Source organism: Alexandromys fortis, unplaced genomic scaffold (genome assembly GCF_014885135.2).
Source record: "Alexandromys fortis isolate MF-2015 unplaced genomic scaffold, M_Fortis_MF-2015_v1.1 scaffold_27, whole genome shotgun sequence".
NCBI lineage: Eukaryota > Metazoa > Chordata > Mammalia > Rodentia > Cricetidae > Alexandromys > Alexandromys fortis.
The window spans coordinates 11,310,360-11,337,963 of record NW_026067952.1 but is presented as its reverse complement, the minus strand read 5'-3'; the positions used below and the strand labels follow the sequence as shown (position 1 = coordinate 11,337,963).

General features: G+C 51.5%; 4 protein-coding genes across 5 annotated transcripts in view; 1 reads left to right on the top strand and 3 right to left on the bottom strand.

Annotated features, from left to right (window-relative positions):
• The window catches only part of Mmp24 (matrix metallopeptidase 24), a 43,221-nt gene extending 39,981 nt beyond the window's left edge, over positions 1–3,240 (top strand). The window contains exon 9 of one of the 2 annotated variants that reach the window (XM_050151096.1): positions 572–3,240. In XM_050151096.1, the coding sequence (XP_050007053.1) occupies positions 572–909 (338 nt within the window). In that variant the 3' untranslated portion in view covers positions 910–3,240. The remainder of the gene's footprint in view (positions 1–571) is intronic. The other variant, XM_050151098.1, reaches the window with a different exon arrangement.
• On the bottom strand, positions 3,179–4,186 carry Mmp24os (MMP24 opposite strand). The gene is made up of 2 exons (XM_050151100.1): positions 4,024–4,186; positions 3,179–3,945 (listed from the first exon to the last, which is right to left on the bottom strand). Exon 2 carries the CDS (start codon positions 3,940–3,942, stop codon positions 3,787–3,789), a length of 156 nt encoding a protein of 51 aa, XP_050007057.1. The 5' UTR covers positions 3,943–3,945; positions 4,024–4,186; the 3' UTR covers positions 3,179–3,786.
• A 481-nt stretch (positions 4,187–4,667) lies between these two features.
• Eif6 (eukaryotic translation initiation factor 6) lies at positions 4,668–11,423 on the bottom strand. Its single transcript, XM_050151099.1, has 7 exons — positions 11,314–11,423; positions 10,991–11,130; positions 10,815–10,900; positions 8,873–9,048; positions 8,191–8,367; positions 7,857–8,038; positions 4,668–4,945 (listed from the first exon to the last, which is right to left on the bottom strand). The coding sequence occupies exons 2-7, from the start codon at positions 11,095–11,097 to the stop codon at positions 4,936–4,938; spliced, it is 738 nt and encodes a 245-aa protein (XP_050007056.1). The 5' UTR covers positions 11,098–11,130; positions 11,314–11,423; the 3' UTR covers positions 4,668–4,935.
• A 137-nt stretch (positions 11,424–11,560) lies between these two features.
• Fam83c (family with sequence similarity 83 member C) lies at positions 11,561–19,560 on the bottom strand. The gene is made up of 4 exons (XM_050151095.1): positions 18,944–19,560; positions 16,147–16,314; positions 15,609–15,733; positions 11,561–15,285 (listed from the first exon to the last, which is right to left on the bottom strand). The coding sequence occupies exons 1-4, from the start codon at positions 19,457–19,459 to the stop codon at positions 13,863–13,865; spliced, it is 2,232 nt and encodes a 743-aa protein (XP_050007052.1). The 5' UTR covers positions 19,460–19,560; the 3' UTR covers positions 11,561–13,862.
• Between the last annotated feature and the right edge of the window lie 8,044 nt (positions 19,561–27,604).

The following is a 27,604-nucleotide window of genomic DNA, read 5'->3' as shown; positions in this document are numbered from 1 at the left end:
ACGAGAAGTGCCCTAAAAACTTGTATCTGTGTTACAGAATGATATGTCAAGCCCCGCCCCGCCCCCCCCCAAAAAAACTTGTAATTGTGGAGCCATGGTGTCTGTGGCTAACAGATCAAATTTTGCTCCTCAACTCCCATTAGCTTGGGGCGAGAGTTAGACTGAGGACCCAGAGCTATGGAGATCACACTGTACAAAGCCTTAAGCTGGGGGCTTGATCTGACCCTTATAGGAAGCCTGGGCACAGTGTGACAGAGCTGTTTCCAGACCAAGAATGATCCAGCCTGGGCTATATAAATGAAAGCCTTTGCCAGCTCTACTCAGGACCCCTTAGTGGTTTCCCAGCACCCTTGAGCCAACAGGTGGGCTGCTCCAGGTCCCGGGGACCCTCCCTGCTGTGTTAGTTGTTACTGTGCGGTCACTGCACTCACACAAACCCTGGGTTCCAGCAGGCCACTCCCCCACCGTGCCACTTGGAGCTTCTCTCTCGCACCCCAGGTCCACCCTAGTCCAGAGCAGGTGCTAGGGAGCGTCCGGGAGCCGTGGTGCTGAGTCCTTTCCTTTCCTGCAGATTACACCTACTTCTACAAAGGCCGGGACTACTGGAAGTTTGACAACCAGAAACTGAGTGTGGAGCCAGGCTACCCTCGCAACATCCTGCGTGACTGGATGGGCTGCAAGCAGAAGGAAGTGGAGCGGCGTAAGGAGCGGAGGCTGCCCCAGGATGATGTGGACATCATGGTGACCATCGATGATGTGCCGGGCTCCGTGAACGCCGTGGCTGTGGTCGTGCCCTGCACCCTGTCCCTCTGCCTCCTGGTGCTGCTCTACACTATCTTCCAGTTCAAGAACAAGGCGGGCCCTCAGCCTGTCACCTACTATAAGCGGCCAGTCCAGGAGTGGGTATGAGCAGCCCAGAGCCCTCTCTGTCTACCCAGTCTGGCCAGCCAGGCCCTTCCTCACCAGGGTCTGAGGGGCAGCTCTAGCCACTGCCCACCGGGGCCAGCAGGGCCCTAGGCCAGGTTCGTGTGTAGCTGAAGTGGTGGGTGCATTGGTCTAGGCTGAGTATGGGGCAGGGAATGAGGGTGGCTATGCCCCAGGTTGGGTAGCTGGCACCCAGTTGCCATCCTTCTGGCCTGGGTAGATCACTCTCTACTCAAGGGAATAAGCCAGGCCCTGTCAGGAAGCAAGAATCGTGCCAGGAGGAGCCCCTGAGGTCACTATGGTATCTGCAAGGTACCAAAGCTCTAGGCCTAGCTGGGACCCAGCCCTCTGAGGCAAGCCAGCACTAGCTCTCACCCTCCCCTCCTTCCCTGAGATGCCACCAATCCCAGTCCCCTCTGCCAACACCTGCTGGTCAGATGTCCCCTCACCCCTACCCCACTATCCTCCAAGGCTGCAGCGCCCCTGCTGCCAACACAGTGGGTAAAGCCTGGGTTTCCCCTGCTAGCCAATAGCAGATTCCTCAGGAAACCTGCCCCACTTGTCAGGTCTCCTCTGAGACCCAGGATTTAGGGCCACATGCTGCAGGCAAGGCTGTGGCCCAGCTGGGTCTCACAAGGACCCCAGCTGTCATGTCGTGAATATTCAAATGTCCTGTCACTACTGTTTAAAGTCCCATTTTGCAAAGGCTACTTGAGGCTTTAGGTCAATTAGAGGTGACTGTCTCGGTGATGAGGCCAGTGTGGTGGCCCTTTCCCAGGCATTAAGGACCACGGTGCTGCAAAGGCCACTCCTGGGTCCTGATACTAGCAGGGTCCTGTCCAGGAGGCTCAACTAGGGGCGGGAGCTGACCCTAGTTCGTGAGCATCCTCTACTCCCTTCCATTATTGTTGTCCCCAGCCCTGCTCCATCCTGTCTTTGGTGGCATGGGCTCTCAGTCTGATTAGTTAGGAGAAGCAGAGATGGCTCTAGAGCCACCAGTCATAGCCTCAGAGTAAAGGGCCAGGACAGCCTTTTAAGTACTCCATCCACACCCCAGTGACCCCGAGGCAACTCAATCTCTCAGCCTGGAGGCAGTGTTTGTGCTCCAGTCTTGACCCTGGCAGCCCAGCTCATTGGGCTCAGCGTCCTGCACTGCTCTTAGGAAAAGGGTACTCCTTGCTGGCAGCAGCCCCAAGCTTAGGGGTTTCCCCTCACTCCCTACCCCACCCCACTTTTCTTCTTCTTTTCTTTTCCCTCTTTTCTTCTTCACATCTGACAGGAGCTCCTAGGTTTAGGCTGGACTTGCCCCAGTCTGGCAGCCATGCTTGTCATTAGGCAAGACCAATGGGTACGGTGATGCTTGCTGGCTCTCTGCCAAAGTCCAAAAGCAGTTAGGGGGCAGCCTTTAGGGTTCTAGTGGGGTGCCGACACTAACCCTGCCCTCTGAGCCTGCATGGGCCTTGCCCTGCGGCCTCTGGGATTTGGGTTAGCTTACCCTGTAGCACAGACAGGGACTCCTGCTGCCCTGGGAGCTATTGAGTAAAGTCTCTCATCCCAGAAGCATCTGTAATGGGGCACTGTGCCCCGTCATCACCATTCTGTTTTTTTCTCATTTTGGCCAAGGGCAGGCTCCCTGGGGCAGGCGGGGAATGGTTGCGAGATTTAGTGATTCATAGGTTTGTACGGTGTTTTATACTTTGCCAAGCACTTTATTAGCTCACACCTGTCCACTCACACGAAGGCCCTAAGAGGCTGAGGGCAGCGCTCATCTTGCCCTCAGATGAAGCCCAGGGAGGTCTTGTTATCTGCCCCTGCCATCAGTGGCTCTGGCTGGGTCTGTGTTCCCATCTGTGGACCCTTCTAGGGTCTGAGATCAATGTCTTTTCTAGTACTCTCTTCTGGGCCTCCCTCCCCCAACTTCCTGGTCCCTCTCCTCAGGTTGGTGCTCTCACTTCTTGAAAGCTCTAGGCCCCGCAAGCTCCCTGTTGGCTCCTGGTACTCCAAGACCAGTTGAGAAAGAGCAGGAGATGGAGGCAGGCAGCCCAGGCTGCAGATAAGAGGGATGTAGGGCCAGGCCCAGAGGGCTCAGCCTAGAGGCTTCCAATCTTGGATTCTTCTGCCTGCAGTCATCTGTTTGTCCATCACCCCAGGCCAGAGCAGTCAGAGGGGCAAAGCACCAGGGCCCCCCGAGCTCAGCTTCCCCTCAGCCTGGGTGACATTACAGCATCTCAGTGTCGGTCACATTTTAAACTGATCAGCCTTTGTATGATGTTTTTTAAATCATTTCTAAATAAAACAGAAATACAGCGTCTTTTCCATGGGGTGTGGGAACAAAGACGAGGGCCCGAGTGTGCCCTTAAAAAGCTACTGAGAGAAGGGTGCACTGGGGCGTTCTGCAGCAGCCCCACGCATCTGCTAGCCAGCAATCAGATGTCCTCCCTCCAGGTACCTCGGGAGTATGGGAGGGTCACTGTGACAAGGTTTCTCTGGAGACAGGGCACAGGGGCTGTGGCCTGGGACACCTGCAGCAGCTCAGTTCTAGCGAGGGAAAACCAGAGTTCAACAGCATCAAATCCTGCTAGGAGGCCAGCATCTGGTCCTGGTTCTTCTGCTTCAGGAAGGCTGCCCCAGGACGGAGCTGGAAAGGGGCTTGGGAATGATCTGGTTTAGGGGCTGGTGAGGAAGGATCTGGTTTAGGGGCTGAGGTTGGGGAGCAGTACCCCGAGGTCGCCCTGTGGGACTTTCAGTCTCTAGGATCTTTCCTGAATCTCTGCCCAGAGTGAGGAAGTAAAACAGGAAATCATGGGGTGAGGAGACACAGCCAGGCCAGACCCTAGAGGGCACGGGCCAGGGGTAACCGGGTCAGTACCACGATGTGCAGGCGATTAGAAAGCGCACATCATCCAGTGGTCCCCATGGGCCGGGCTCGGGCTGAGGCTGCTGCGGATCCTCTGGCGCCGGAGGGTGGGGCTGCGCGGGCTCCGGGCCATCCTGGCCACCACTCAGGAAAGCGCCCATGGTCTGTAACACAAGTCCATTAGGCACCAGGCCAGAGCAGGTGACACCCCACCCACCACCAACACCCTACCCTACCCTCACCTCAGGGAGCGAAGTGAAAGCGGCTCTACAGGAAACGCAGCTTTGGTGGCCTGGCCTGGGAGGAGCAGCGTTATGACGCAGCTGAGTCCTAGAAAGAATTTCGCACGCCAGGGGCGGGCTCACCGACCTCGGGAGAGGCTCGGGACTGGCCAGCCACGCCCATAACCCCAGGCTCCGCCCCACGCACCGGCTGGAACCAATCAGAGGGGGCAGCCGGCATCCAAGGCTACTCAGTCTTCCTCAAGGTCGGACAGGGTTAGAATACTCTGAAGCTGCACCTGTGGCCTCACAAGGTGCTTGCCCAGGCAGAAAGGGCAGTGATTCTCATTCTGCGGCCAGGAAAGCAGAGGCAGAAGATGGGTTTAAATGGGGAATCCCAGAGGGCATACTACTTCCTCTTGTTTATCTTTACTTAGTCGGGGTCTCACTATGTGTACCTGGTTGTCCTAGAACTTGCTATGTAGCCAGGCAGGTCTCAATTTACATATCCACTTTCCTTGGGCCTAAAGGTGTGCCCCCACACCTTCAGGTCTCCCATCTTCTTGAGGGAAAGCACTGCTCGACAACCCCACCCAACCTCCCCATGACCCAGGAAGAGCTGGGAAAGCACTGCCAAGGGAGATGTCCACAAAGAGCACACGGAGCACGGTGGGAGGCAGTCCTTTAATGGGGTGGGGCACAAGACAGCAGAACTTTCATCCAGGGACCAAAAGAACTGAAAGCCGGCATGACAAGTCAGGTTTTTCTGCAACAATAGTCAAGAGATGGCACAGGTGAAGAATTGGGCATCAACCATCCAGCTCTGATGAGCTCTCTGCCATGGCCCGCTGCCAGCACTGGTACAGACTAGCTCAGGCATGGAAAAGGAGCTGAAGTCCAGAGGCAGGAGCCACACAACAGCAGGAAGGGGACTCAGGTGAGGCTGCAGAGAGAAACTGTGGGTCAGTAGCTGTTTACAGGGCACACTGCCCCACCCCAGACCTCTCTGCTCAGTCACTGAAAAGCCACTCAACCCCACCTGTCCCCAAGGTTTCAGATCTGACTAATCCTGTACATCAAGGGCTGGCCTAAAACTCTCTGTTTGAAAAGTAAAATCTATTCTTTCCTTATTAGGTCACCTTCTCCAATTTATTCGGTTACTGATCATAAACTTGAGCTTCAGAACATAAGAGATAGAAGCAAGGAAGGTCAGTGAAGACAAGATGTGCCCAGACCAGCCTCTAAGAGGCCAGGCCTCCTTTTCCAGAACTGCCGATATAAGTGCACAAACTGGAAAACAGGTCAGAGTGAAATCACTCTTACTGGAGGTGCTAATCACTGCCTGATAGAGAAACTGGAATGCTTATTGTGTGTGCAGGCCCGTAAAGAGGTTGATGTCATGTGTCTTTCTCAATGCTTCTCCAATTTATTTTTTCAGACAGGGTTTCTCGCTGAAACTGGAACCCATCACTTCTGTAAGTGGCCAGTGAGCTCCCAGCCGTGGCACAGAGCCACCTTTTATCTGGGTGCTGGGAATACTGCCTGCACAGCAAGCACTTTACCCTATGCTAGCACCCCATGCCAAGCTGGCATCTTCACTGCGAAGTCCTATGGGCACCTCTAAACATGTCCAAAAGCCAAAGGAAACTGATTTATGAGGCTTCCTTTCCTTCCTAAGACCCTTTCCTTTCTATTGTCTAACAGCATAGGCAAGGACTACCAGGAACACACTGACCAGTGGCTAGCAGTTCTGCTTAACTTTAAAATAGTCTCTATAATTCAATATTTTGCTATAGTTTTTTGATAGGTATCAATTACTAGGTTATATAAATATAAATTTCTTTGCAGTTATTACTTAAGAAGTTTTTTAATTTACTTATAAACTTAATTTTTTTACTTATTTATTATGTATTTACTTATTTTTTACTTATTTATTATGTATACAGTGTTCTGTCTACATATATCCCTGCAGGCCAGAAGAGGGCACCAGATCTCATTATAGATGGATGTGGTTGCTGGGAATTGAACTCAACCTCTGGAAGAACAGCCAGTGCTCTTAACCTCTGACCCATCTCTCTAACCTCAAAATTTTTGTTTCTTGGTTAAATTATTTGTAAGGCACTACCTCCTTACAAAATTCCATTGTTCCAAAGGCCAGGGCGTGTTCTGATCATCACATTAATACTGTCTGGCACATAAACGCTGTTGAACAACTTCTCAGGCTGGGGTGTAGCTCGATGGCACAGCACTTGCCTAGAGTGCATAAACTCTCAATTGTTCACCAGTTCTGACAGCAAAGTTAGTCAGAGTGAGTGCAAAATGTCCTCATCAAAACTTCTCAGAGCAGCTTATTAAGACACACACACAGCCAGGTGTGGTGGCACACAGCTCTACCTCAGCACCTCGCCGGCCTGGGTCACGGAGCTCAACTGTATTCTGAGAATCTACACAAACAAGCAACCCAACATCCATTAAAGCTCAAAACCCCAGGCCAACAACCCAAACATCCTGATACTGGAATGTAAAGCCCTCAGCCTCTGGGAAACATTTATCCTTCACACACTCAGCATTTTCCATCTCTATCTGTATGAGGCTCTTCCTCACTCTTTTCTCCATATTTAAACACCTCCTCATCCCCTGAAGCAGACTAATATCACCCATGAAACTTTATCTATAATCCCAGAAAACTTCCCACCGGTTCACAAGCTTCCATATGGGGACAACTAGGGAACCATTTGTTGTTTAACAGCCAGAAGTTATATAGCAACTCTATCGCCCATATACACTGAACCCTTTAGGGACAGGATATAGAACTACACTACCTCATTACCCCTGCAGCCTTATCCACGGGCATCAGTGCAAAACGCAGTAGGATAAAGGGAAAGTCCTTCCATGGTAAACAAAGAATCTGTTACTTGCCACTTTGGGGTTTCTATCCTCAGAGAGGTGTGTTAGAAAAGTCCCTCAGGCTGAGAGAAAGGAGGCCAAACTACCCAGGATAGGCTCCTGCTGCTCTTCCAGATGCGTCAAGTCTTAGTCCAGCCTCCCAAGTGAGACAGTGAGCCAACCATGCCCAGTTTGGTTGGCTTTTTAATCCACAGAAATCTAGACTCTCAACCTCCCTAATGCTGTGGCCCTTTAATAATCCTCATGTTCTAAGGACCCCAACTATAAAATTATTTTTGTTACAACTTCAAAACTGTAATCTTGATGCTGTTATGAATCATAATGCAAATATCTGATATGCAAGATGCCCAGTATGCAACCCTGAGAAAGGGTCATTCAACCTCCAAAGGGATTGAAATCCACATGTTAAGAACCATTGCTCTAAATTTTGATTTCAACATAAAATCCACCTGCAACCTGTTTAAGAGTGCCCTTAGCAATCTGGGGTCTCCTCAGTGATTAAGAGGAGCATTCTCACCTTCCATAGCTAACAGCGCTTTTCGATCTCAGGGTTTAGACCATTAGCTAGAGATAGTGGACACATAGGCAAATACAAACTGCAGAACATGGTCAGTGATCAAGTAAGATGGATCACAGGAAAGGTCTGCCTAGACAGCACAGTCTTCAAGGAAGGCTGAGTCTGAACAGATGCCAAGGGACATTTGGGGGCTCTAAGTCGTGTGCATGCTCACATTTGGGGACAACCTTCCAAACAGAACATGGCTCTGGTTCAATGACATGGCTTCCTTCCCCACTCAAAGACAATGTAAGCCAGGCATGGTGTCACACGCCTTTAATCCCAGCATTCAGGAGGCAGAGGCAGGTGGAACTCTTGAGTTCCAGGACAGTCGGGGTTACACAGAAAAACCCTGTCTCAAAAAAACAAAACAAAAAAAGGGCAAAGTTACCTGTCAATGAGGGAATCCCGCATGCTGGTGGCAATGGTACTAGGCTTGGCCTCATTTAGCTTGAAGACGCTCTCCACCACTGAGAGTTCTGTGCTGGTTGTGTCCAGACCACAGAACGCACACCAATCGTTCACTACCATCCCAGCAGCAATCACCTCACTCCCTCGGTTCACAGTGCCGGCCTGCAGAGGGTGAGCTCAACATAAGTCATGGCTCTTAACTGTAAGGGAGGACTCTTCTCCCAAAGCCTGTTCCTGTGTCAAACTAGGAAAGGTAATGACTGACAAAAGGGAATGCCTCTAGCAGACAGGGGTCAGAAGGCAGGGATGCTTACCACAAGGGGAACCTGAAGAAGGGAGGACAGCTCGTCCTGGTCCTCGATTGAAGTTTTAGGGTGCACCAGACCTCCTTGATTACTGAAGACACAGTAGCTCCCCACTAACACCTGGTCAGCAACTGTCTGTCTGAAGACTTCCACCTTGAGCACATCAGCCAGGATTTCTTCTGTCTCCTGCCGACAAAGGTACTGTGTCCACAGTCCAGAACACATAGACCAAACATCCAGGGGCTCTCTAGACAACACAGACGTTGCTCCCTGAGTCCTTTTTTACTACACATCTGCACATGGAAGCCTCACTGAGTAAGATTTGGGGATTGGCTAAGAGTCTAGGCACAGCCTAGAACCCCTAAAACCTAGGCAAGCCTTGAAAAACATGAGTCTTAGCTCCACGTCACCCTTTCAATAATACATACTTACCCTAGTCAACTGTCAACCAACTATCGTGGCCGAGGCCCAAGACTGAATAGACCAATCCCAACCCTGAAGGATTAATGCCCCACCCAGCTTGATACTTACTGACACACAAAGGTCTTATTTTCCTATACAAGTAAGAAACTTTGAGTGCTGATAACTGAGAAAATACGCAAATGGAACCCTCATTTCCTGCCTTGGGGGAATAATGGCTAACTACTAGCTAGGCTAGTCCTATAACTTCCAGGCCAAGCTGCCGTCTCACCCTGTCCAAGTCTGGGTGGACCAAGGCCACATAGTCATTGCAGGTGGTAACATTGCCAAGGGCTGAGAGTCTCTCCTCCACCCGCCGTATCTGCACCGAATCTGGAAGGCTGTTGCGGATATGCTGCAGCTCCTGGTCCGTGGTGTTGTTGGGTACCAGGAGCCCATGCCTGTTCCCTGGAGAAAACAAAATTGTAAGGTAGGATAAAGATATACCATGAGCATAAGAGATACTTCCTGGGATATCTCCTGTTCTAGCCCCATTAGCTAAGAGAGCTCTAAACTCAAATCCTATAGATCCAAGCATGAACCACGGATCCCCTGGACAGGCCTCAGATGGCTAAGAATCTATCCCAACAAACATCATCCACCTCATCGTTACCAACTGGGGGGAGTTCAGGACTGGCAGGGAAGGCTCCTGGCATTACATTTTGCTATCATTACACACCTACTTGAATGGCTAAAATTTCCCAAAGATCAAGTGGCAGCAGTAATACACAGAACAACTAAAACTCTCCGCTCTGACTGGAGTGCACAAAGGCCATCTGTGTCAGCTAATCACTGTGCCATCTACTACCCTAACCTGTCACACACCCTGTGACTACTTCGATCCACTCATATGTGTGTGTCCAATAGAAATATGTACATAAGTTCATATCTATATAGCAGTACTAGTCCTTAGACACCAAAGTGAAAATTGTCTAAATACTTGTAATCATTAGAATATTAATACAAAGCATTCAACAGTGTGAAAGAACAAACTACATTACATTATGACAACAGCTAAACTCCTGCCTAGCCTTAGGAGCCACAGTTCTAAACTTCTGAAGTTCAAGTTACTTTCATTAAAACAGAACAAAGACCAGGCTAAAATCTCCCAGATCCTGTCAAAATTTGTTTCATATCCTAAGGACACAGTTAAAGGCCAGAGCACTGCAGTCAATAAGAAACTGTACAGTCATCACCCATGCTCAACAGCTAAAAAAAAATTTTAAGGTAAATAAAAGTCTGAATAACCCCAACATGCAGAACCAAAGAAGGGGGGGTGGGGGCCAGTGGTGGTGGAGCATGCCTTTAATCCCAGCACCTGGGAGGCAGAGAGGCAGGTGGATCTCAGTGAGTTCGAGGCCAGCCTAATCTACAATGCAAGCTCCAGGACAGCTGGGACTGTCACACAGAAAAACCTTGTCTCACAAAACCCAAAAAGGGGTGGCAGCAATGTACACAGCCAAGTTAACTGCTTAGGCAGGATGGCACACACATACTAATCCCAAAACTCGGGAAGTGGATGTGGGAGCATCAGAAGTTCTAGGTCATTCTTAGCTACAGGGACAGTGTGGCTGTCGCCAACGTGAAAGGGGAAAAAAAGAAAAAGAACTGAAAGTTGGAGGCTATTCAGCGATGTTTAGAGGTCAAAGTGTAAAGGCTGCCATTCAAGAGATGTATTTAGAGAATGTAAGATTTAAATGTAGCTGAACAGGATAACCTGGGACTCTTAGTTACTTTGCTGAGGCAGAAATTAATGCTTAATAGCATGAAGCAACTTGTCCATAATCAGAGAAAAAAAAAAAGAGAGAGAGGTGAGCTTCAAATCCTCCTCCACCCTGGTAGTGGAACTTGGTGAGTCACACAGCTCTAAGAGTCAAGTTTCCTCAATAGTCCAACGAGGGCAATCCCTACTTTCCAGCGTCGCTGTGAAGGAACAGAGATCAAGAATCAAAGTACTTAATACAAGTTTGCTTAGGCCAACTCTCGGGAAGTCTGCGCTAGCAGGCTTTCGATCCGCAGTTAGACTGAGTCCCACCTACCCCTGACAGATTCCTGAGTCCAGCGAGCCTGAAAGCCTGGAAACCCCCGGATCCCTGGGGTAGGCTCCAGGAGTTAATGATTGGTTCAGGGCTTCAAGGCTCCATTCGACCCTCGGTGTCTCCCACCTGCCTTACCCACACACATGCGCCCGATGATTCGGCAGCCGGCGATGGATGCATGCACCACAGGAATGGTTTCGGAGAGCTCGCCCTCGAACACACTGTTGAGACACGGAGTCGCTGGTTCCCGGGGTCCCTCTCGCTCCCGGCATCCCTTCCCTGCCCGGCGCCCCAGGGCCTGGAGCTCTCACCTGTAGAAGTTCTCTGATCCCCCGATGGCCACCAGGCAGTAAGTGTTGGTGAGCTTGGCGAAACAACCGATCTCACAGTTGTTCTCGAACGACGCTCTGACCGCCATGAAAGAAGCCGGGGGGCTGCGCGACTGTGGGCTCTGGGCCGACAGATCCTCTCAGGAGCCGGGTCAACCCACCACGCTTCCTCTGACCCGCCCTCTCAGGCCCCTCAGACCTCGGGTCGCACCCACCCACAGGATCCCTCCTGACTCTCCTGCTCCTAATCCTCCCGCCGCGGAGCCCGGAACTGACCCTCGCCGTCCCACGTCCCACCAACTCACCAAACGACTCCAATCTCCACACGCTACAACTTCTCCCGTAACTAGCTTTCCGTTTCCGCCTCCTCCCAGGCCGACTTCCGGGAGCACGCGTGAGCCAAGCCATTCTTGCGCCTCTCTAGCCCCGCCCTTTGGGAGGACTCTATGGTTGCTAGCGACGCGGTTTGACCCCGCCCAACCCCGCCTCCGGATCGTTTTCTCGTTTTAGGCCGTTGGTTCCTCGCTCTGTGGGGTCTTTTAAGAAGGACTAATCAACCAAACCTGAGGCTGGGCGGATGAGAAGGAACCATTGTTGTCTGACTGAGGATGGATTGATGAGGAATGTATTTACCTGATAAGGTCGGAGAAGGGGCAAGTTTGGGAAAGGGTATGATCCCAGCCTGGCTATGCGGACAGAAATGCGAATCTGGAGCGGAGGCGGGAGTCAGAGGCTGAAGACTGAAATTCGGGGCAAGGGTCACCCAGGTGAGTGTCCAGTAGGGAGAAACGAGCCCAGGACAAAGTGGTCGGAAGAGACATGCCCAGAACCGTAGGAAACAGGCTGAAGAAGACACTGGAGAGATGGGGCGATGTGTGAAGCTGGGTGTTGGGGAGACTGGAGAAGAGGTTCAAGGTGGGCAAAGATGTGAGTTCTGGCTTGCTTCCTCAATGTGTCCTTACGCACAGTTTAACACACACACTTGCCAGCCGTCGCCACCTGCCCTGAGGATAGTGGTGTGGCCGTTTTCATAGACAAAATAAATTTATCTGTTGTAGAAGCTACAAAAGCACTCAGGGTGTCTCAGAATGCCACAGCAAGGAAGGAAGAAGTTAAGAAACCCTTCCCTCAGCCCCTCTTTATGCTTGCTTTCTTCTCCAAGGGACCCTATTCATCTGAAAAGGGCCTGAACATCGCCCCTTCCCCAGCTCCATCTGTAACCCCACAGTTTAGAACACATCAGGTTGCTACTGGATCTCAGCATGTATGCCTTTATTGATTTGCACCATGCCCTCTCTCAGGCAGGCGGTGACTTCAGGAGAGAGTCCATGACCAGCTGCAGCCTGAGCTTCACGAGACACTGGGCAAGTTGGCCTGTTTTTGTGTCCAGTGTCCACCCACATGCTATGATTATCTTCCGTTCACCCCAGACCCTGGGCCCTCTTTCCATCCGTCTTACTCTACCAAGAATTCTAGCTCTCTCGGATCTGCCTCTGTCCCTACCCTATCCTTCATGACCTGCCTCAAAGTCAGCTTCTCTCTGATAGACTTTCCTGATCGCCCCGCCACCTCCGGGCCCCTGTCCCTAGTACATTTTTCATTACCGCAGCTCTGCCTTGTTTTCCATGCTTTATGCATTTAAGCTGCAGCCCTCTGGATCTGCGTATTAGAAACCTTTCAGCTCTCTGGCATGTTCAGGGCAGGGCTTTGCAAACAGAGTGAGGATGGGGGTCATATGTGTATAGTCTATGAATCCCGAGGGGATTCTGCAGTGTGTACTGACTGCATGCATTCTCTGTGGCCGTTAATTTAGGCAGACAAGACTAAGCACCTGCAGCTAAAGTTCTGTGAGTTCATCACACGGAGCTACGTGTACTCACCATATGCATCTCTGGCTACCTGGTCACTGTTCTGTGTGTACTGTCTGGGCACCTGGGCATCCTTGTAGTGTCTGAGTTTTATGTACATAGCAACTCAGAACTACAGATGCTGTGTGTTGGGTCTGTGCAAACAAAATACATGTTTAAAGCCAGGGGCTTCCGGCCTGGCGGGGTTCCCTAACCCGTAGTTTACTTGGATCTGCCTCCAAATTACTCATCTAAACTCCAAACTTATTAAACAAGAAGACCATCTTCCAGACTCTTTGGCCTCTGCGGCAGAAAGAAGACGAAAAAAGGAGTGTCTTCCTTTGGAAAGTGACGCACTAAGATACATGCGCTGTGTTGCCGCTGTGGCTCTGAGGCCACCACCTTCAGAAGCCGGCCTGTGGTCAACGTGGCTCTGCTGCCAAGTGCAAGAGAAAGTACAACCGGAGTGCCGAGGCCAAGCAGTGACATGCTACTGGGACTAGGTGGATGAGGCCTCTAAAAATTGTCTATCACAGATTCAGACATGGATTCCGTAAAAGAACAAAACCTAAACCCAAGAGGGCAGCTGTTGCAGCATCCAGTTTTTCTTGAGGATTTCAATCAGTCAGAAAATAATTTTCTGGCTTCAAAAACTAAAAGTAAACCAACAAACACAAAACAAAAAAATGGAGTGGAAGAGAATAATACTTAATATACTATATGCCAACAAGAGGTCCATCTTGAGGCTATGAGGAATGGGAATAACGGATGTGAAGTGCCCAGCCCCAGGACATTCAGAAAACACCCAGTAACTCTGGCTTCTGTTTGTATGTGTTCCTGTGCGTGTGTGTATATAAGTCTTGAGCCCAGGGAGCATCTGACCTGGACTGCTAGACGCCTCCCCTCCTTATGCAGCATCCCAGCTTTATACTCTCACTCTGCAGTCTTGAACTTGAACATGTCAAATCTATGGATGGAGGGAGGGGCTGACCCTGCCAAGACCAGAGTTAGGACTCAAAGCGACTTCGGAGCTGCTTGAATTTGGACTTGTTGTACTTAGTGATGAGGTCCAGTTTGCTGTGGCCCAAGGTCAGCCGTTTCTCGGGTGCATATAGGTCATTGTTACTGCCATTTTGATGGCCACTTAGTGGAGCTCCTGGGAAGCCTGGCTCAGGTCTCTGCCGGGCACCCTGTAGCTGATGATACTTGGTGATGAGGTCCAGTTTGCTGTGGCCCAGAGTCAGTCGCTTCTCATCTGCAGAGCCTACTCCGGCCATGCAAACTGGGTTTGGCTCTGGGGGACCACTGGGTCCAGGCCCCTCGCTCCGGAATGGGCCAAACTTGGTGATGAGGTCCAGCTGACTGTGGCCTAGGGTCTGCCGCCGTTCATCTAGACTCTGATTGTCGTGCCTGGCTGAAGAATTGGCATCAGGGGGTATTTTCAAGGCCTGGACCTTGGGGTTTTGTGGCAGGAGGTCCAATTGGCCATGGTTGTGGTTTAAGGACAGCTTCCTGTCCTCTAGACCCAGATCACCAGGTCTGAGGGAACCTGACTCCAGAGCACCCGGACCCTGGGACAGGAGATCCAGCTGGCTGTAGCTATGGCTCAGGGACAATCTCCTATCATCTAGGGCCTGCTCACCATGCTGAAGGGAACCTGAATTGGGGGTGACTCTAGAATTGGGGCCTCCTGCTTTAGGGAAGGGGACAATTCGATCCAGGTGATCATGGCTCTGACTCAGAGATACCTTTTTTTCTTCCACTGTCTCCAGAGCTGGGCCAGTTACCCAGCGACCTCGTGGAAGGATAGGCTCTTGACTTGCTGGGAACCCATTCTCTGGAAGTCGGGACAGTGCTGGGACCCCCCTGGTGAAGTGAAGGAGGGGGCGGGAACATGGGAGCAGAGGTGACCCCACTGTCAGGGTCAAGGGACTGGCACTGCAGTGGTTGAGGGCAGGAGAGGACTGGGACCATGGAGATGCCCCCAGCTTGCTCAGGTTGGCCCGGTAGGGTCCAGGAGTTGAGCTGTGGTTAGGATCTGAAAGCTGACGGTACAAGGATGGTGGGCCACCAGCTTCGTGGTGCGCAGGACCTGGGGATGAGGACCCCATGCCCATATCACTGCAGCCACCGCCGCCCGGTAGAGCGAGGTAGGAAGACCGGCCCAGAAGAGGCGTGTGCTTGATGCTGCCCAGGCTGTTGCTGGAAGGGGAGGAGCCTGTAGCACTTGGAATTCCAGGTCCAAAGGCCAGCGTCACAGGAGGAGGACGAGGTCCCCGGGAAGACAGTGGATCCTCATGGCCGCAGAAGCCTTCCACAGGCTGTGACTCAGCGTACAGACACCGGAACTCCCGATCGAAGTCTTCCACGATGTGGCCCCTCAGCTGCAGCACCATGCTGGTGTGGGCCTGGCTGCAAAGCCAGGTGAAGCTGGGGACAGAGGGCCAGAGTCAGGAGTCAACGCACAGAGTCCCGGGCTCAACAGGAGCAGTCAGTACTAGAATTGGGTCGGGGATGAGGGCCTCCGAAGTCCCTCTGTTTCCCACGTGGAGTCGTTTCTTTCTATACCAAGGCATTAAGTAGAGTGGGCTCCCATCTATCAATAGCCCGGCATGGTCCCTCCCACACAGCAGGTGCCTAGTGCGTGTTTGTTTGATGGAAGAAATTCAAAGCAGGCAGATCTGAGATGCCCTCGCTAGATCGTGGCGCAGCCCCCCCCCCCCCCCAGGCCCCTCTCCTTTTAATCGTCTCACCTGTAACTGCCTGCCACCACCTGCTCACAGTCGATGATGACAAACTTCTCCAGGGCCTGCCCGGTGAATCGGCGCCCCGCCTTGCTGCAGTATGTGTCCCCGCACGTGCTCCGCACCCGCATGTTCTGGGCCAAGAGCAAAGGGAGATGGGTGGAAGGAGGACCTTCAGAAAGGGGCGCTCAGGCTGGAGAGATGGCTCAGTAGTTTAGAGCACTCTTTCAGAGGACTTGAGTTCTATTCCCAGCCCTCGCTGTGAGGTGGCTGGCAGCTCCCTATGACTCCCGTAGGAGGGCAGTCTGATTCCTGGGGCTTCCATGAGCACCCTCACATACCCATAATTTAAAATAATAAAAATAAATTGGGAAAAAGAAGAAAGTGACCCTTGGGCTCTGTCTGTAACCTAAGGGGTGTCTGGTCCCCGGCAGCTAACCAAACCATGTGTCCCATTCCCACTGCTCCCCCAGTGCTCACTGATTGCCAGCTGCCCTCCTCCCAACTCTTCCTCTCCCCACAGTGGAAGCTCTCAGCCCATACTGACCACCAGGTGCCCCCCGTTGAGGTCCATCTTATAGCACATCTCCAGGAAGTACTTCAGGTGCTCCTGAGCCAGGAGGAGGTAGACGGGGACACCGCGTCGGCTGGAGGCCTCCATGAGGTCACACAGAAGTTCCATGTCCGTGAATACGTCCATCACCACAGCCACCACCTGAAGGAGGCGGGGCAAGTTCAGCCCCAGGAGAAGTATGGTTGAAAGCCAGGACACATACACCGGAATTGGATTTTTTTTTTTCTTGACAGGGTCTCATTCTGTATAACCCAGTAATCCAAGCTGGCCTTGAGCTCACTCCTGTCTCAGCCCCGTTTTTTTTTTTTTTTTTTTTTTTTTTTTTTTTTGGTTTTCGAGACAGGGTTTCTCTGTGGCTTTGGAGCCTGTCTGTCCTGGAACTAGCTCTGTAGACCAGGCTGGCCTCGAACTCGCAGAGATCCGCCTGCTTCTGCCTCCCGAGTGCTGGGATTAAAGGAGTGCGCCACCATCGCCCGGCTCAGCCCCGTTTTTATCGGGGTTACAGAAGTGTGTCGCTATGCCTGCCTTAACCTGTGTTCTTCTTAGGCACAGGGGGAATTGACTATCTTGAAGCTCTGGTTGTTGGAAAGTCTTTGAGGAATTGTTTTATGGACAGTGTCTGGTAGCAGATTCTCCAAGATGTCTGTAGATCAGCTATGTTAGTCTGAAGTTCTGCTTTTTGGAGAATCAGAGAAGGTGGGAGTCAGAAGCAGAGCTCAGCTTTCCAGACTGGTTCCCATGTTTGCTGTTGGCACCAGCTTTGCTCTGGCCTAGGGATTGTCTGAGGCTAGTAGGGGAGAAGCTGCGATCCAGTGCTGGGGACTTCTGTCTTTTACCAAACCTCAGATGCTCTTGAAGCTGCAGAGGTCTGGTATGGCAGCTTGTATTCACAACCCTCCTTTCCTTATGCCTGAGCTTCCTGCTCAGCGTGTGCCTCTAGCATACAGGTATTCCCTAAGCCTCCAGTTGCTTCTCCTTCCCATTGTGTGTCTCTACTGTGAGAGTCTTCTGTCCTCTGCAGGGCTTAGGAGCAGGAGGGATGGAGCCTACTGCTGCAGCTTGGAGCCAAAAGAAGTGGGTTCGAATCCACATTCCTCCTCTTCCTAGAAGTACAGTCCTGGGGTCACCTAGGGAGCCTCAGCTTCCTTGTCTGCTAAATGGAGTGGCTCTCATAACTACAAAGGACACATGTGAAAATGCTGGCCAGAACACACAACAGAGGCTCAATAACCATGCCCCTCCCCTTTCCTGCTGCCTTCTTAGCAAATGGAGAACACTGGACTGTGGGAAAACAAAACATGTCTGAGGTCACTCTGGGAATGAGTGACAGCTCAGCCCAGTAGCCCGACTCTTAGCCCAGGGGCAGAAAAGTCTAATTGAGGTGAGCAGGCAGGGCACTGGGGAATTCTCCACTATGCAGCACAGGTCTGGCCAGTGTGGGGGGAGCAGGCACTGAAAGATCAAAGGGGGACAGTGATGACAACAGCAATAACCTCACTAATTACCCGGTTCTCCATGCCAATCAAGCTCAGCCCTCCCGTGCCTACGGCACAGGCAAGCTTGCGAACATAGCTTTGGAGGTGCTGGTGGGCTCCCGGCTCTCCGCAGCACGAGTCCACCCCTATCTCAAACCCTGCCAGGGGCTTTCATATTTATTCCCTCATCTGAGTGGGAGCCATGGCTCCACCAATGAAGCTACACTGCTGTGAGGCTAGGGGCTTCCCAGGTGTGGCTGCCCCTTCCTAATGTCCCCAAGCCCAATGGCTTCTGCTCTACGGTCCTCCTTGGTGCCAAACTAAAAGCTTAGCCCATGCCAAAACCCATGGCTCTGCTTTAGGCCCAGCTGTTGATGCAGCCCAGGGGGTTGCTAGGCAGCTGGGTATGAGCTGAGCTGAGCCATGTTGGGGTTAGAGTCAGAAACGTTTTCCCTCCCAGACCTAGACAACCTCTCTAGGCAACTTCTTGCCCCCCTCTGGCCCTCTGGCCTCAGTTTCTTCCTTTAGGAGTGAAGGTATTAGCTCAGCTGTTCACCATGGCTGAGTCCTTAGTCTGGGGGTGAGGGATGCATAAACTTTCTTGAGGGCCTGAGAAACAGTTCAATGGTTAAGAACAGGCACTGGCTGCTCTTCCAGAGGACCTGGTTTGATTCCCAGCACACATGGAGGCTCACAACATGTAGTTCTAGTTCCAGGGGACCTGACACCCTCCTCTGGCCTTCACTGACACCAGGCATGCACATGGTGCATACACATGCAGGCAAACACTCATGAACATAACATAAGAACAAGGCTTAAGCCGGGCAGTGGTGGTTTACATCTTTAATCCTAGCACTTGAGAGGCAGAAGCAGGCGGGCTTCTGTGAGTTCAAGGTTCAAGGCCTGGTCTATAAAGTGAGTTCCAGGACAGCCAGGGCTGTTTTACAGAGAAACCCTGTCTCTCAAATAAATAAATAGACAGATAGATAGATAAAATCTTTTTTTAAAAAGTTTGGTTTCTTTTTCTCGTAAATCTGATCAAAGCGATAGACTCCCATGAAAGAGAAGGACCCCTTCCAATAATTTCAATGCACTTGCAGGAGTGAAGTTATACTTAATGTTCATGAGTGCCAGCGGAAAATAAAGCACCCACCCGTCCTCTGGCAGCTGGGGAATCTTACAGAGGTCAGAGACTCTAGTCCCGGTTCCCCACTTAAGCTTCTGTATGGCCCAAACTGCTCCCCTTCCCCCTGTGAGCCACATCTGTATCCACATCTGTGAGACAAGACCCTTACCGTGTGGGCCTGGCTGAAGAGGAATCGCAGCAGGTCCTTGATGCTCTTGCCCTTGTCCCTCTGGAAATGAACCACCGCCTGGGTGGGACTGAAACCTGTGGACTGTGGCACTTCGGGCCAGCCCAGGTCCAGGTCTGGGGGATCTAAGTCAGAAGCCATGGGGAAGTAGGTGCCTGAGGTAACTTCAGAGAGCATGCTGTGGCGGTCCTGCCCTAGGGTCTCTGACCCCTGGGCCTCGCTGAGCTCGGGAACCCCACGCACATGGCTGATCATGTAGTCCACATCCAGGGCACTGAGGAAGGGCAGTTCCCGCTCTTCGGAGATGACCTGAAGGTAGGCAGCCTCACCCCTCTCCAGGAGTGCGTCCGCAGCAAGCCTTGCAGCCTCGCTGTGCTGGAGCACCAGGGGCGAGCTCTCCCTCCACCAGGGCCGCTTGAGCTCCTCCACCCGGCTCCGCAGGGGTCCTGCCATGCCCTGGGTCCCTCCAGGCACTAGGCTGCCGCTGAATGTATGCATCCACCTCGTGCCCTACCCACCCGAGGCTCCATGGCTTGCACCTGTGTTGGCTGCTCTAAGATGAAGACACTGCCTCCAGTTTGCCAGCCCTGCATGTGTGGCCGGGCCCCCAAAGTGTTGCCACCCTAAGTCTGAACCATGCTCCGCCCTGTTGCCCCTGGCCTTGGGAACCTGTTGGGTCAGCCCCACCTGTCTGTCTGCTGTTGGGACTCGCCTGCTCAGGGAAGTGGCGGTGCCAGGCCCCTAGAGCACGCTGCTGGCTCTGCTCCAAGTACTCCCTACAGGGAATATACAGCCACAACCTGCATCCCTTACCCTCAGCAACCCGCAGAGATTAGGTCTCTCTCTCTCTCTCTCTCTCTCTCTCTCTCTCTCTCTCTCTCTCTCTCTCTCTCNTCACACACACACACACACACACACACACACACACAGACTATGGTAGATGAATGACTCAAGACACACAAGCAGATCTTCTACCACACAGACAACTGACCAGCATGCAGATGTAGATTGTAGGTTCACACATGCATTTTGACCAAACACATGTAAACAAACCCAATACTAACATAGAGACTGGCCATAGTCCCCAAACATACCACAGTAGCTAGTGTATGCACCTTAGTCCACAGACATCTAAGACCCCAGTGAGGGTGGAACAGTGTGTAAGAGCTCCAGAATCATCAGTACCCATCCTTCTCCCACTCGGGCCTCTGCCATAACCACGGTGCTCATAGCATCCTCAATCCAATTCTGAGCCCATCCTCCAAGGACTTGGATTAGGAGTCCTCCCTCTGACCCCCAAGTAGAGCCAGGAACTGTTAAAATATACACCTTGAATATGCCAGAAGTTCTGAGACTCTGGCAGAGTCTGGAGCTTGCCTCCCCCCCCATTTTATTAATATTATTTTTTTAATTGGCACATAGTCATTGTACATGGTACTAGGTTTTATAAAGACTTTTTCATTTAAGTTGGAGTGTGCTTTTGTTGTTGTTGTTGTTGTTAAGACAGAGTCTTGGACCTGGAGGTTTGGCTCAGAGGTTAAGAACACTTGTTACTCTTGCAGAAGGTCAGGGTTAATTTCCAGGCACCCGTGGTTCATGACCATCTATCTGTAACTCTCAGTTCCAGGAGGTCTAACATCCTCTTATGGCCTCTGTGGGAACCAGGCATGCAGATATGATGGCAACACAAACACAAACACATACACACACACACACACACACACACACACACACACCACAAGACAGAGTCTCATGTGACCCAGGCTAGCCTTGAATTCACTAAGCAGCCAAGGACGACCATGGACTTCTGGTCCTCCAGCCTCCTTCTCCCTAGTGCTGGGATTACAGTGTGCGTTACCATCCCCATCTTACCACAGTGCTGAGGTTCTAACCCAGGGCTTCATTAGACAAAGCCTCTACCCCCTGAACCACATCAACTGCCATGCTTGGAACTTGCCTGTTAGCCAGTGTCTTAACAGCTACGCCTGTGTGCCAAGCATAGACAGCTGCATTTGCAGCACACTGAGCTCCAGAGATGCTCTCAGCCTGGTAGGAGCCAGGTTCCCCTCCACTGGGGCTGAGCCTTCCAAGGCTGTCTCAGAGAAAGGGCAGAGAGCAAGGTCAGAAGAAAAACGGAGCAGGTATCTGCTCCAACGAGAGTCACAGATCATGGTTCCGGGACATGGGGGTGTCCTCAGAGGACAGGGAAGTGGTTTCTCCATCAGTTGGCAACTGCACATGGCGGCAGAATGGGGGTGGGGTAGGGGTAGAATGTTTATCACTCTCCTGTAGAGGGGTGAGATCTGACGAGGGTATTGGGAACCCCCTAAAGCCTTATTGTATATATCCAGTCCAGTATGACTGAACTGGGTTCATCTGTTCTATGGTCAGATCTAGAATACAGGCACCTGTGAAAGAGAACTCAAGGTGGAGAGGGATGGAAGGAAAGGCTGGATAGGAGATGGGGAAGAGAGATAAGGAGAGCAGGGTGTGAGGGAGGCATTGTCTAAGACCTGAAAAGCTTCCGTTTCAGCCTAGGTGTGCAGCAGAAACCAGAGCATAGGGAGGTCCTTTAAGGGTTCTTTCCCCGGGGGTGGGGGGGGGTTGGTAGGCTACTTACTAGAGTGTTAAGAAGCTGGGTAAACAAAATCAGTCTGTGGGAGGGTGATGAGCTGCGGGGGCAGCAAGAGTAAGAGAGCCCTCATTAGGACCTTATCTCTAGATTCACTGGAGGGGAGGTCTGTTCAGGGCTCCCAGAGGCAGGCAGGTAGTCCCTGAGCTGCTGGGTTCCCTGTGTATCTCTGGCACATCTTTTCAGTGCTGGATCTTGTTTTCCACTTTTTAAATTTATTTATTCATTATATACTTATTTATTTACTGTGTGCACTTGCATGCGTGCACAGGCATGTGCACACACCATTGAGCATGAGTGAAGGCCAGAGGGAGACTTTCAGGAGCTGGTTCTCACCTTCTACCATGTGGATCTGGGGATTTGAACTCAGGTCATCAGGTTTGGCAGCAGGCACCTTCACCTGCTGAGCCATCTCACTGGCCCCTTGATTACTACATTTATTTATTTATTTATTTATTTATTTATTTATTTATGTTTTTCGAGACACGGTTTATCTCTGTAACTCACTTTGTTGACCAGGCTGGCCTCAAACTCACATAGATCTCCCTGCCTCTGCCTCCCAAGTGCTGGGATTAAAGGCGTGCGCCACCACCGCCTGACTTGTTTACAATTTTTAATTGTGGTAAAAATACATACCGAATTTAGCCTTTCCATCCGCACTCTTCAGTGGCGTTAAGTACGCCCACCTCTACATCCATCTCAGAGCTCATTGTCTGGCAAACCCAAGAGTCTACCCACAAACAGCACTGGCATTTCTCCCTCTCCACCAAGCCGCTGGCAGCCACCACTCTACTCTCCGTCTCCATGAACTACCTCGGGGACTTCTTTCAGGGGAATCACAGCGCATCTGTCTTGTGAACAGCTTCTATTCACTTAGCGCAACACTCTCGTTTCATCCACGTGGCAGCATGCAGGCTGAAGGTCTCGTGGATCATAGGTGAACATCCACTCATTCACTGATAGATAATTCGGTTTGTTTATACTTTTGGTTTCAAGACAGGTCTCATGTAGCCCAGGCTTGCCTCAAAACTTACTATGAATCTTCCATTCCTGATCCTCCTGCCTCTGCTCCCCAAGGTCTGGGATCACAGGTATGTATCACCAAGCCTGGTTAGATTCTATTTTTGAAAGATTAAAAAGGTTATCGAATGCTGGCAACTTCATATTATTTAAATGAATATATACACATACCCATGCATGCAGAACTGCACCTGTGCATGACTGCATGTGTGCACACTGTAGGTCTGTGGGCTTGTGTGTTCGTCTTGAAGTGCATGCAGGTGTACCAAACTTTGCATGTCTGTGTGAAGATTTGTTTGGTTAAGTGGGGTAGCCCTTGACTCCAATTTTGGACTATGTGGTTTGTTTTTGTTGTGGTGTTGTTATTGCTGTTGTTGTTGTGTGGCTGCAAAGGGCAGGGTGAGCAGATGAGGTGAAAGGAAAAGGGTCACAAGAATCCCTGACATTCTAGCAATTATAGGGTGCACGTCAAGCTTAGGTGCCCAAGGCTGAAAGACAGCTGTTCCTCCCTTTGGCCTGGGTGGGTGAAGGGCAATGGGAGGGTAGACAGGTGGATTCTGGCCTTCGGGCTGGGCCTAGGGTGCTGGGAGCCACTTGACCGACCAAAGCTCAGCCTGTGGCTGCAGTGTGTGGCACAGGCCCCTTAATGACTGTCATTAGGAGGAATGAAAATATTTTCCTGTCCAGAGGGAGTGTCCGGCGCCTCCCTGGCAACGCTTGGCCTTCCTGGGGGCCACTTAGTCTTGTCTGCCGTCTATCTCAAGCTGAGTGGCGCCTGGGCAGGTGCCTGCCCTGTGGAGGGAGGGACAGAAGTCCGCTGTAGTCTTCCAGCTGCAGGATGTTCGGGTGTTAGCCACACGCTATCACTGCGGAGCTTCTGGGTCAGAGGAGACAGGGTTCTGGAGGAGGGGCAGTAAGAGTGCACCAGGACCTTTAAGCCGAGGCAAAGAAGCTTGAAGAGCTGGCGAGGCAAGGGGGCAAAGCAGAAGAGTCCTAGAGATGGGCAGGAGCTGGCTAGTAAAGATGAAGGGGCTTCTGTCAGGTCTAGTGTGGTGGCGCACACCTTTAATTCCAGCATTTGGGAGGCAGAGGCAGGTGGATCTCTGTGAGTTCCAGACCCACCTGATCTACAGAGGGAGTTCTAGGACAGGCTCTGAAGCAACAGAAAAACCCTGTCTCAAAAAAAAAAGAAAAAGGTCAAGTAGCAATAATAATAATAAATACTAATAATCCAAGCATTTAGGAGGCTAAGTCAGGAAGGCTGAAATTGAGATCTGTTGGACTACGTAGCGACGCTTTGTCCCAAAAAGCCTAAATAAATGAATAAATAAATAAATAAATAAATAAATAAATAAATAAACAAACAAACACCAAACCTGGGTGTGGTGGCACACACCTTTAGTCCTGGTACTTGGGAGGCAGAGCCAGGCGGATCTCAGCCTGGTTTATATAGCCAGTTCCAATTGAGTTACAAGCCAGCCAGGGCCACATAGTGAGACTCTTTCTCAAAACCAACCAAACAAACATATAAATATGCCTCCAGCCAATGCGGGGCATTCCGAGCTGGGGGAAGAAGGCCAGAATGTCCTGGAAGGTGGAGTCTAAGGAGCCTAGCAAGAGACTGTGGGGAAAATCCCCAGAGCCACACCACACCCTGGGGTTGGAAAGATATAAGAGCCAAGTCTTAGGATGCTTAGGAAGTCATCCAGTGTGTAAGAGGGGCCCAAAACAGCCCAGCTAAATGTGACAGGTTCACTGAGTGCCACAGGGGTCTTCAGAAGGTCACCAACTTTTCTGTTGTCTGGTCCTGAAACCCCCAGGGGCTGAGACCCAGGGCTAGCCGACCAGGGGTGCCTAGGAGCTGAGTCAGATCCCCTGGTGGTTGGAACAATGGCTCTGCCTCTTAATGGGTGAGGTCACCTTTTGAGTCACAGGTGATAAATCTGTAAAATGAGGCCAGTGGCACAGCCTTCACCGGGAAATCTAAGGAGTAAATCTGTGGTAAGGGCCTAAAAGAGTGGTCCTAGTCTCTCTGGACCTGAGCTTCTCAGGCTGTGGGAGGGCCGGAGTCGGATGTAGGTCTGAAGAGAGATGAATAGCAGGGGCCAGAAGATCTCTTTCTAGCTAGTCTCTTGTAGACCCAAAACTGGCCCTGAAGGCCAAGATGGCTGCCAGCATGTCAGTGGACTGTGACTGGTGGCCCACGAATGCCTCAAAGATCTGGCCTATCATAGGAGGCACGATTATCCCCTCCTCTGCACACGTGTGTGTACGTGGTGTGTGTGTGTGTGTGTACATGCAAATATTCACGAACCTTCCCAGCATGCTGGACATTTTGGCTTTTTTTTTTTTTTCTTTTCTGAAAAGTGGCTGTGAGATGTTAGGGCCCATCTTAGTTCCCACATACCCCACCAGTCTGCCCCTGTCCAACCATCTGACCCCGTCCAGCAATGGGAGGCCTGTCCTCACTCATGTTTCAGGAAGAGGAAAAGAGGGACTTCCCACTCCACTCTGTAGGAGAGGGCCATCCCCTCTTTAGCACCTGCAACACCTCTCCCTCTCCTTCCCAAGGAAGAGGAATAGGTTTGTGTGCTGAGGGCTGGGGGAGAAGCTGGGCTGGGGAGGAGCTGGGCTCGGGTTGGGGAGGAGCTGGCCTCCGTCCTTTTGATTCATCTCCCTCTCTTCCTCCTTCTCCCCCCCTCCCCCCCCCCTTCCCGCCACTGTCTGCCTCAGGGAAAGTTAGCATGTTCCTGGTATACTTAACTCAGTGTAAACTCACAAAGGAATTGTGGAAGGGCAGGATGCCTAGTTCTGTGGGGGATGTTAGCGAACCTGATGTTCTCTGAGCAGTCTTATCCCTGACACTAGTTCATCTGTCTGCTGTCTTATTTCTCATCCATTCTGAACTTGAGAGGAGGAAGAAACTCTTTACCGAACCTTTCAGTCCCTCGTTACTGACGCAGTCACCTCTCCCTGCTCCCCTTCCCTTTCCCTCGGGCCAGTCTCCCCAACATGGATTTAGAGTCTACTATCAGCTACTACGGGGGGGGGGGGTTCCCAAAGATGAGTAAGAGCTTGTGTCTGCCCTGGAAAAGCTCACAGTTGGTGAGGAAGATTGACTCATAAATAATTATAAACCGTGGATTAAACCAAGGTATAAACCCGGTGCTTGGGGCATAGCAGCCATGATCCATTCTGGAGCTCTAGAGAAAGCAGGCTCTCTGGGGCACCTCTCCTTATCTTCCCCTCCACATTCTGGAAAGGGGCTTTTGTTCTGGATAGATTCTAGGCTCACCAACAATGGCTCAGGGAGGTCCCCAGAAAGCCTCTGCTGCATGGTTAGCACAAGGACAGGTGTGACTAGGGAGAACCATGGCTGTGGATCTGAGGTCTGACCTACCCCTCTCTAAGACCAAAAGCTGTAGATTGAGTAGGCAAAGCTTGATGGGCATAGTGGGGCTGGAGAGGCTGGTGGTGGGCGGGGACAGGGAAGCAGGAGCAAGGGAAGAGCTGAAACCACTCGCGGCTGTCCCATCTGTTCCCAGTAGATCCATTAGCTCCCTTCCCGACTACCCGCAATGGTGGACACACTCTGGGTTTCCTGGGCTAACAGCCAGCCTCCTCCTCCTTCTCCCAGGTTTCCCTCCAGGAATCCCTTGTCTTCCTTCTGTTCCTGCAATCTTTCATCTCAAAAAAGGGTTCAAGCCAATGTGATGGTGCACGCAATAAATCCCTGCACTCTGGAGGCAGAAGCATGCTGATCTCTGTGAGTTTGAGGCCAGCCTGATCCACATAGCAAATCCCAAGCTATCCTGGGGTACCCAGTGAAACCTTACTGAAAAAGGGGGATGGAGATGGGCTAAAGAGATGGTTTAATGGTTAAGAGCACACTGGCTGCTCTTTCAGAGGGCTCAGATTCAGTGCAGCAACTTCACTGTGGCTCACAACCATCTGTAACGCCAGTTCCAAGAGATCCAACACCTTCTTCTGGTTTCTTCAGACCCTATGGTACACAGACATACACACAGGCAAAAGACCCCAGCCATGATTGTCCCTGTTCACACCTGTCCTTGCGGGCCTCACTGAGCTATTGTTGGTGAGCCTAGCACCCAGAACCTTCCCAGAACTCACCTTGAACTCACACACACATAAAAACATTAAGAAAAAAAATTTTTTTAAAAGAAAGAGCTCTTTCCACCTCTACAGGGTCAGGACCTGTTCTTGAAAGCAGACTTCAGTGTTTGAGAGGGATTAATGACCAGAGTCCCTCCATTCGAGGGAAATCCTTACTATTCAACATAGCAGGATTTCTTCTCCGCTCACATCTCCAAAGACTCAAACAATGTTCCCACTTGCTGCCATGACCTCTTGCAATCTGCAAAGGTCAGTCATGTTCTTAGAATATTCTGAAGGCCCTAAACCTCCCTGGCTTGCTCTCTGGTCCCTATGCTGCAGCAAGGCCACATGGGAAGTCCTTCCAGAAGCTCTCCCTACCCCCTCAGCTTTCTCTCCAGACCCCGCCTCCTGTGCCCATCCTTGCTCTTCCTACCACCTTTTCTGAGGGCTGCCACCTCCCTGCCCTGGGCACTCATTCACTTTCATGATCACATGTCTTCTCCATACCCAGAACAGACTTGGTACCCTCCTCCATTTGTTTGGTGGTTTTTTTTTTTTTTTTTTTTTTTTGAGACAGGGTCTCACTATGTAACTCTGGCTGTCCTAGAGCTCACTCAGTACATCAGGCTGGCTTCAGACTCAGAGATCCACCTGCCTCTGCCTCCCATGTGCCGGGATAAAAGGCGTGCGCCACCACCGCCTGGCAGTCCCACTCATCTCGATGCCCAGTCCTGCCTTCTCCAGAGCATCTCCACTGCCTGTGTCTGCTTCCCACCATCCTGGACCCCCAGACAGGGTACCCCAAACTGCAGAGAGAGCAATTATGTAGGGCGCCGAAGGCATGTCACTGACCAGTCTGCTACAGGGTCATCCTG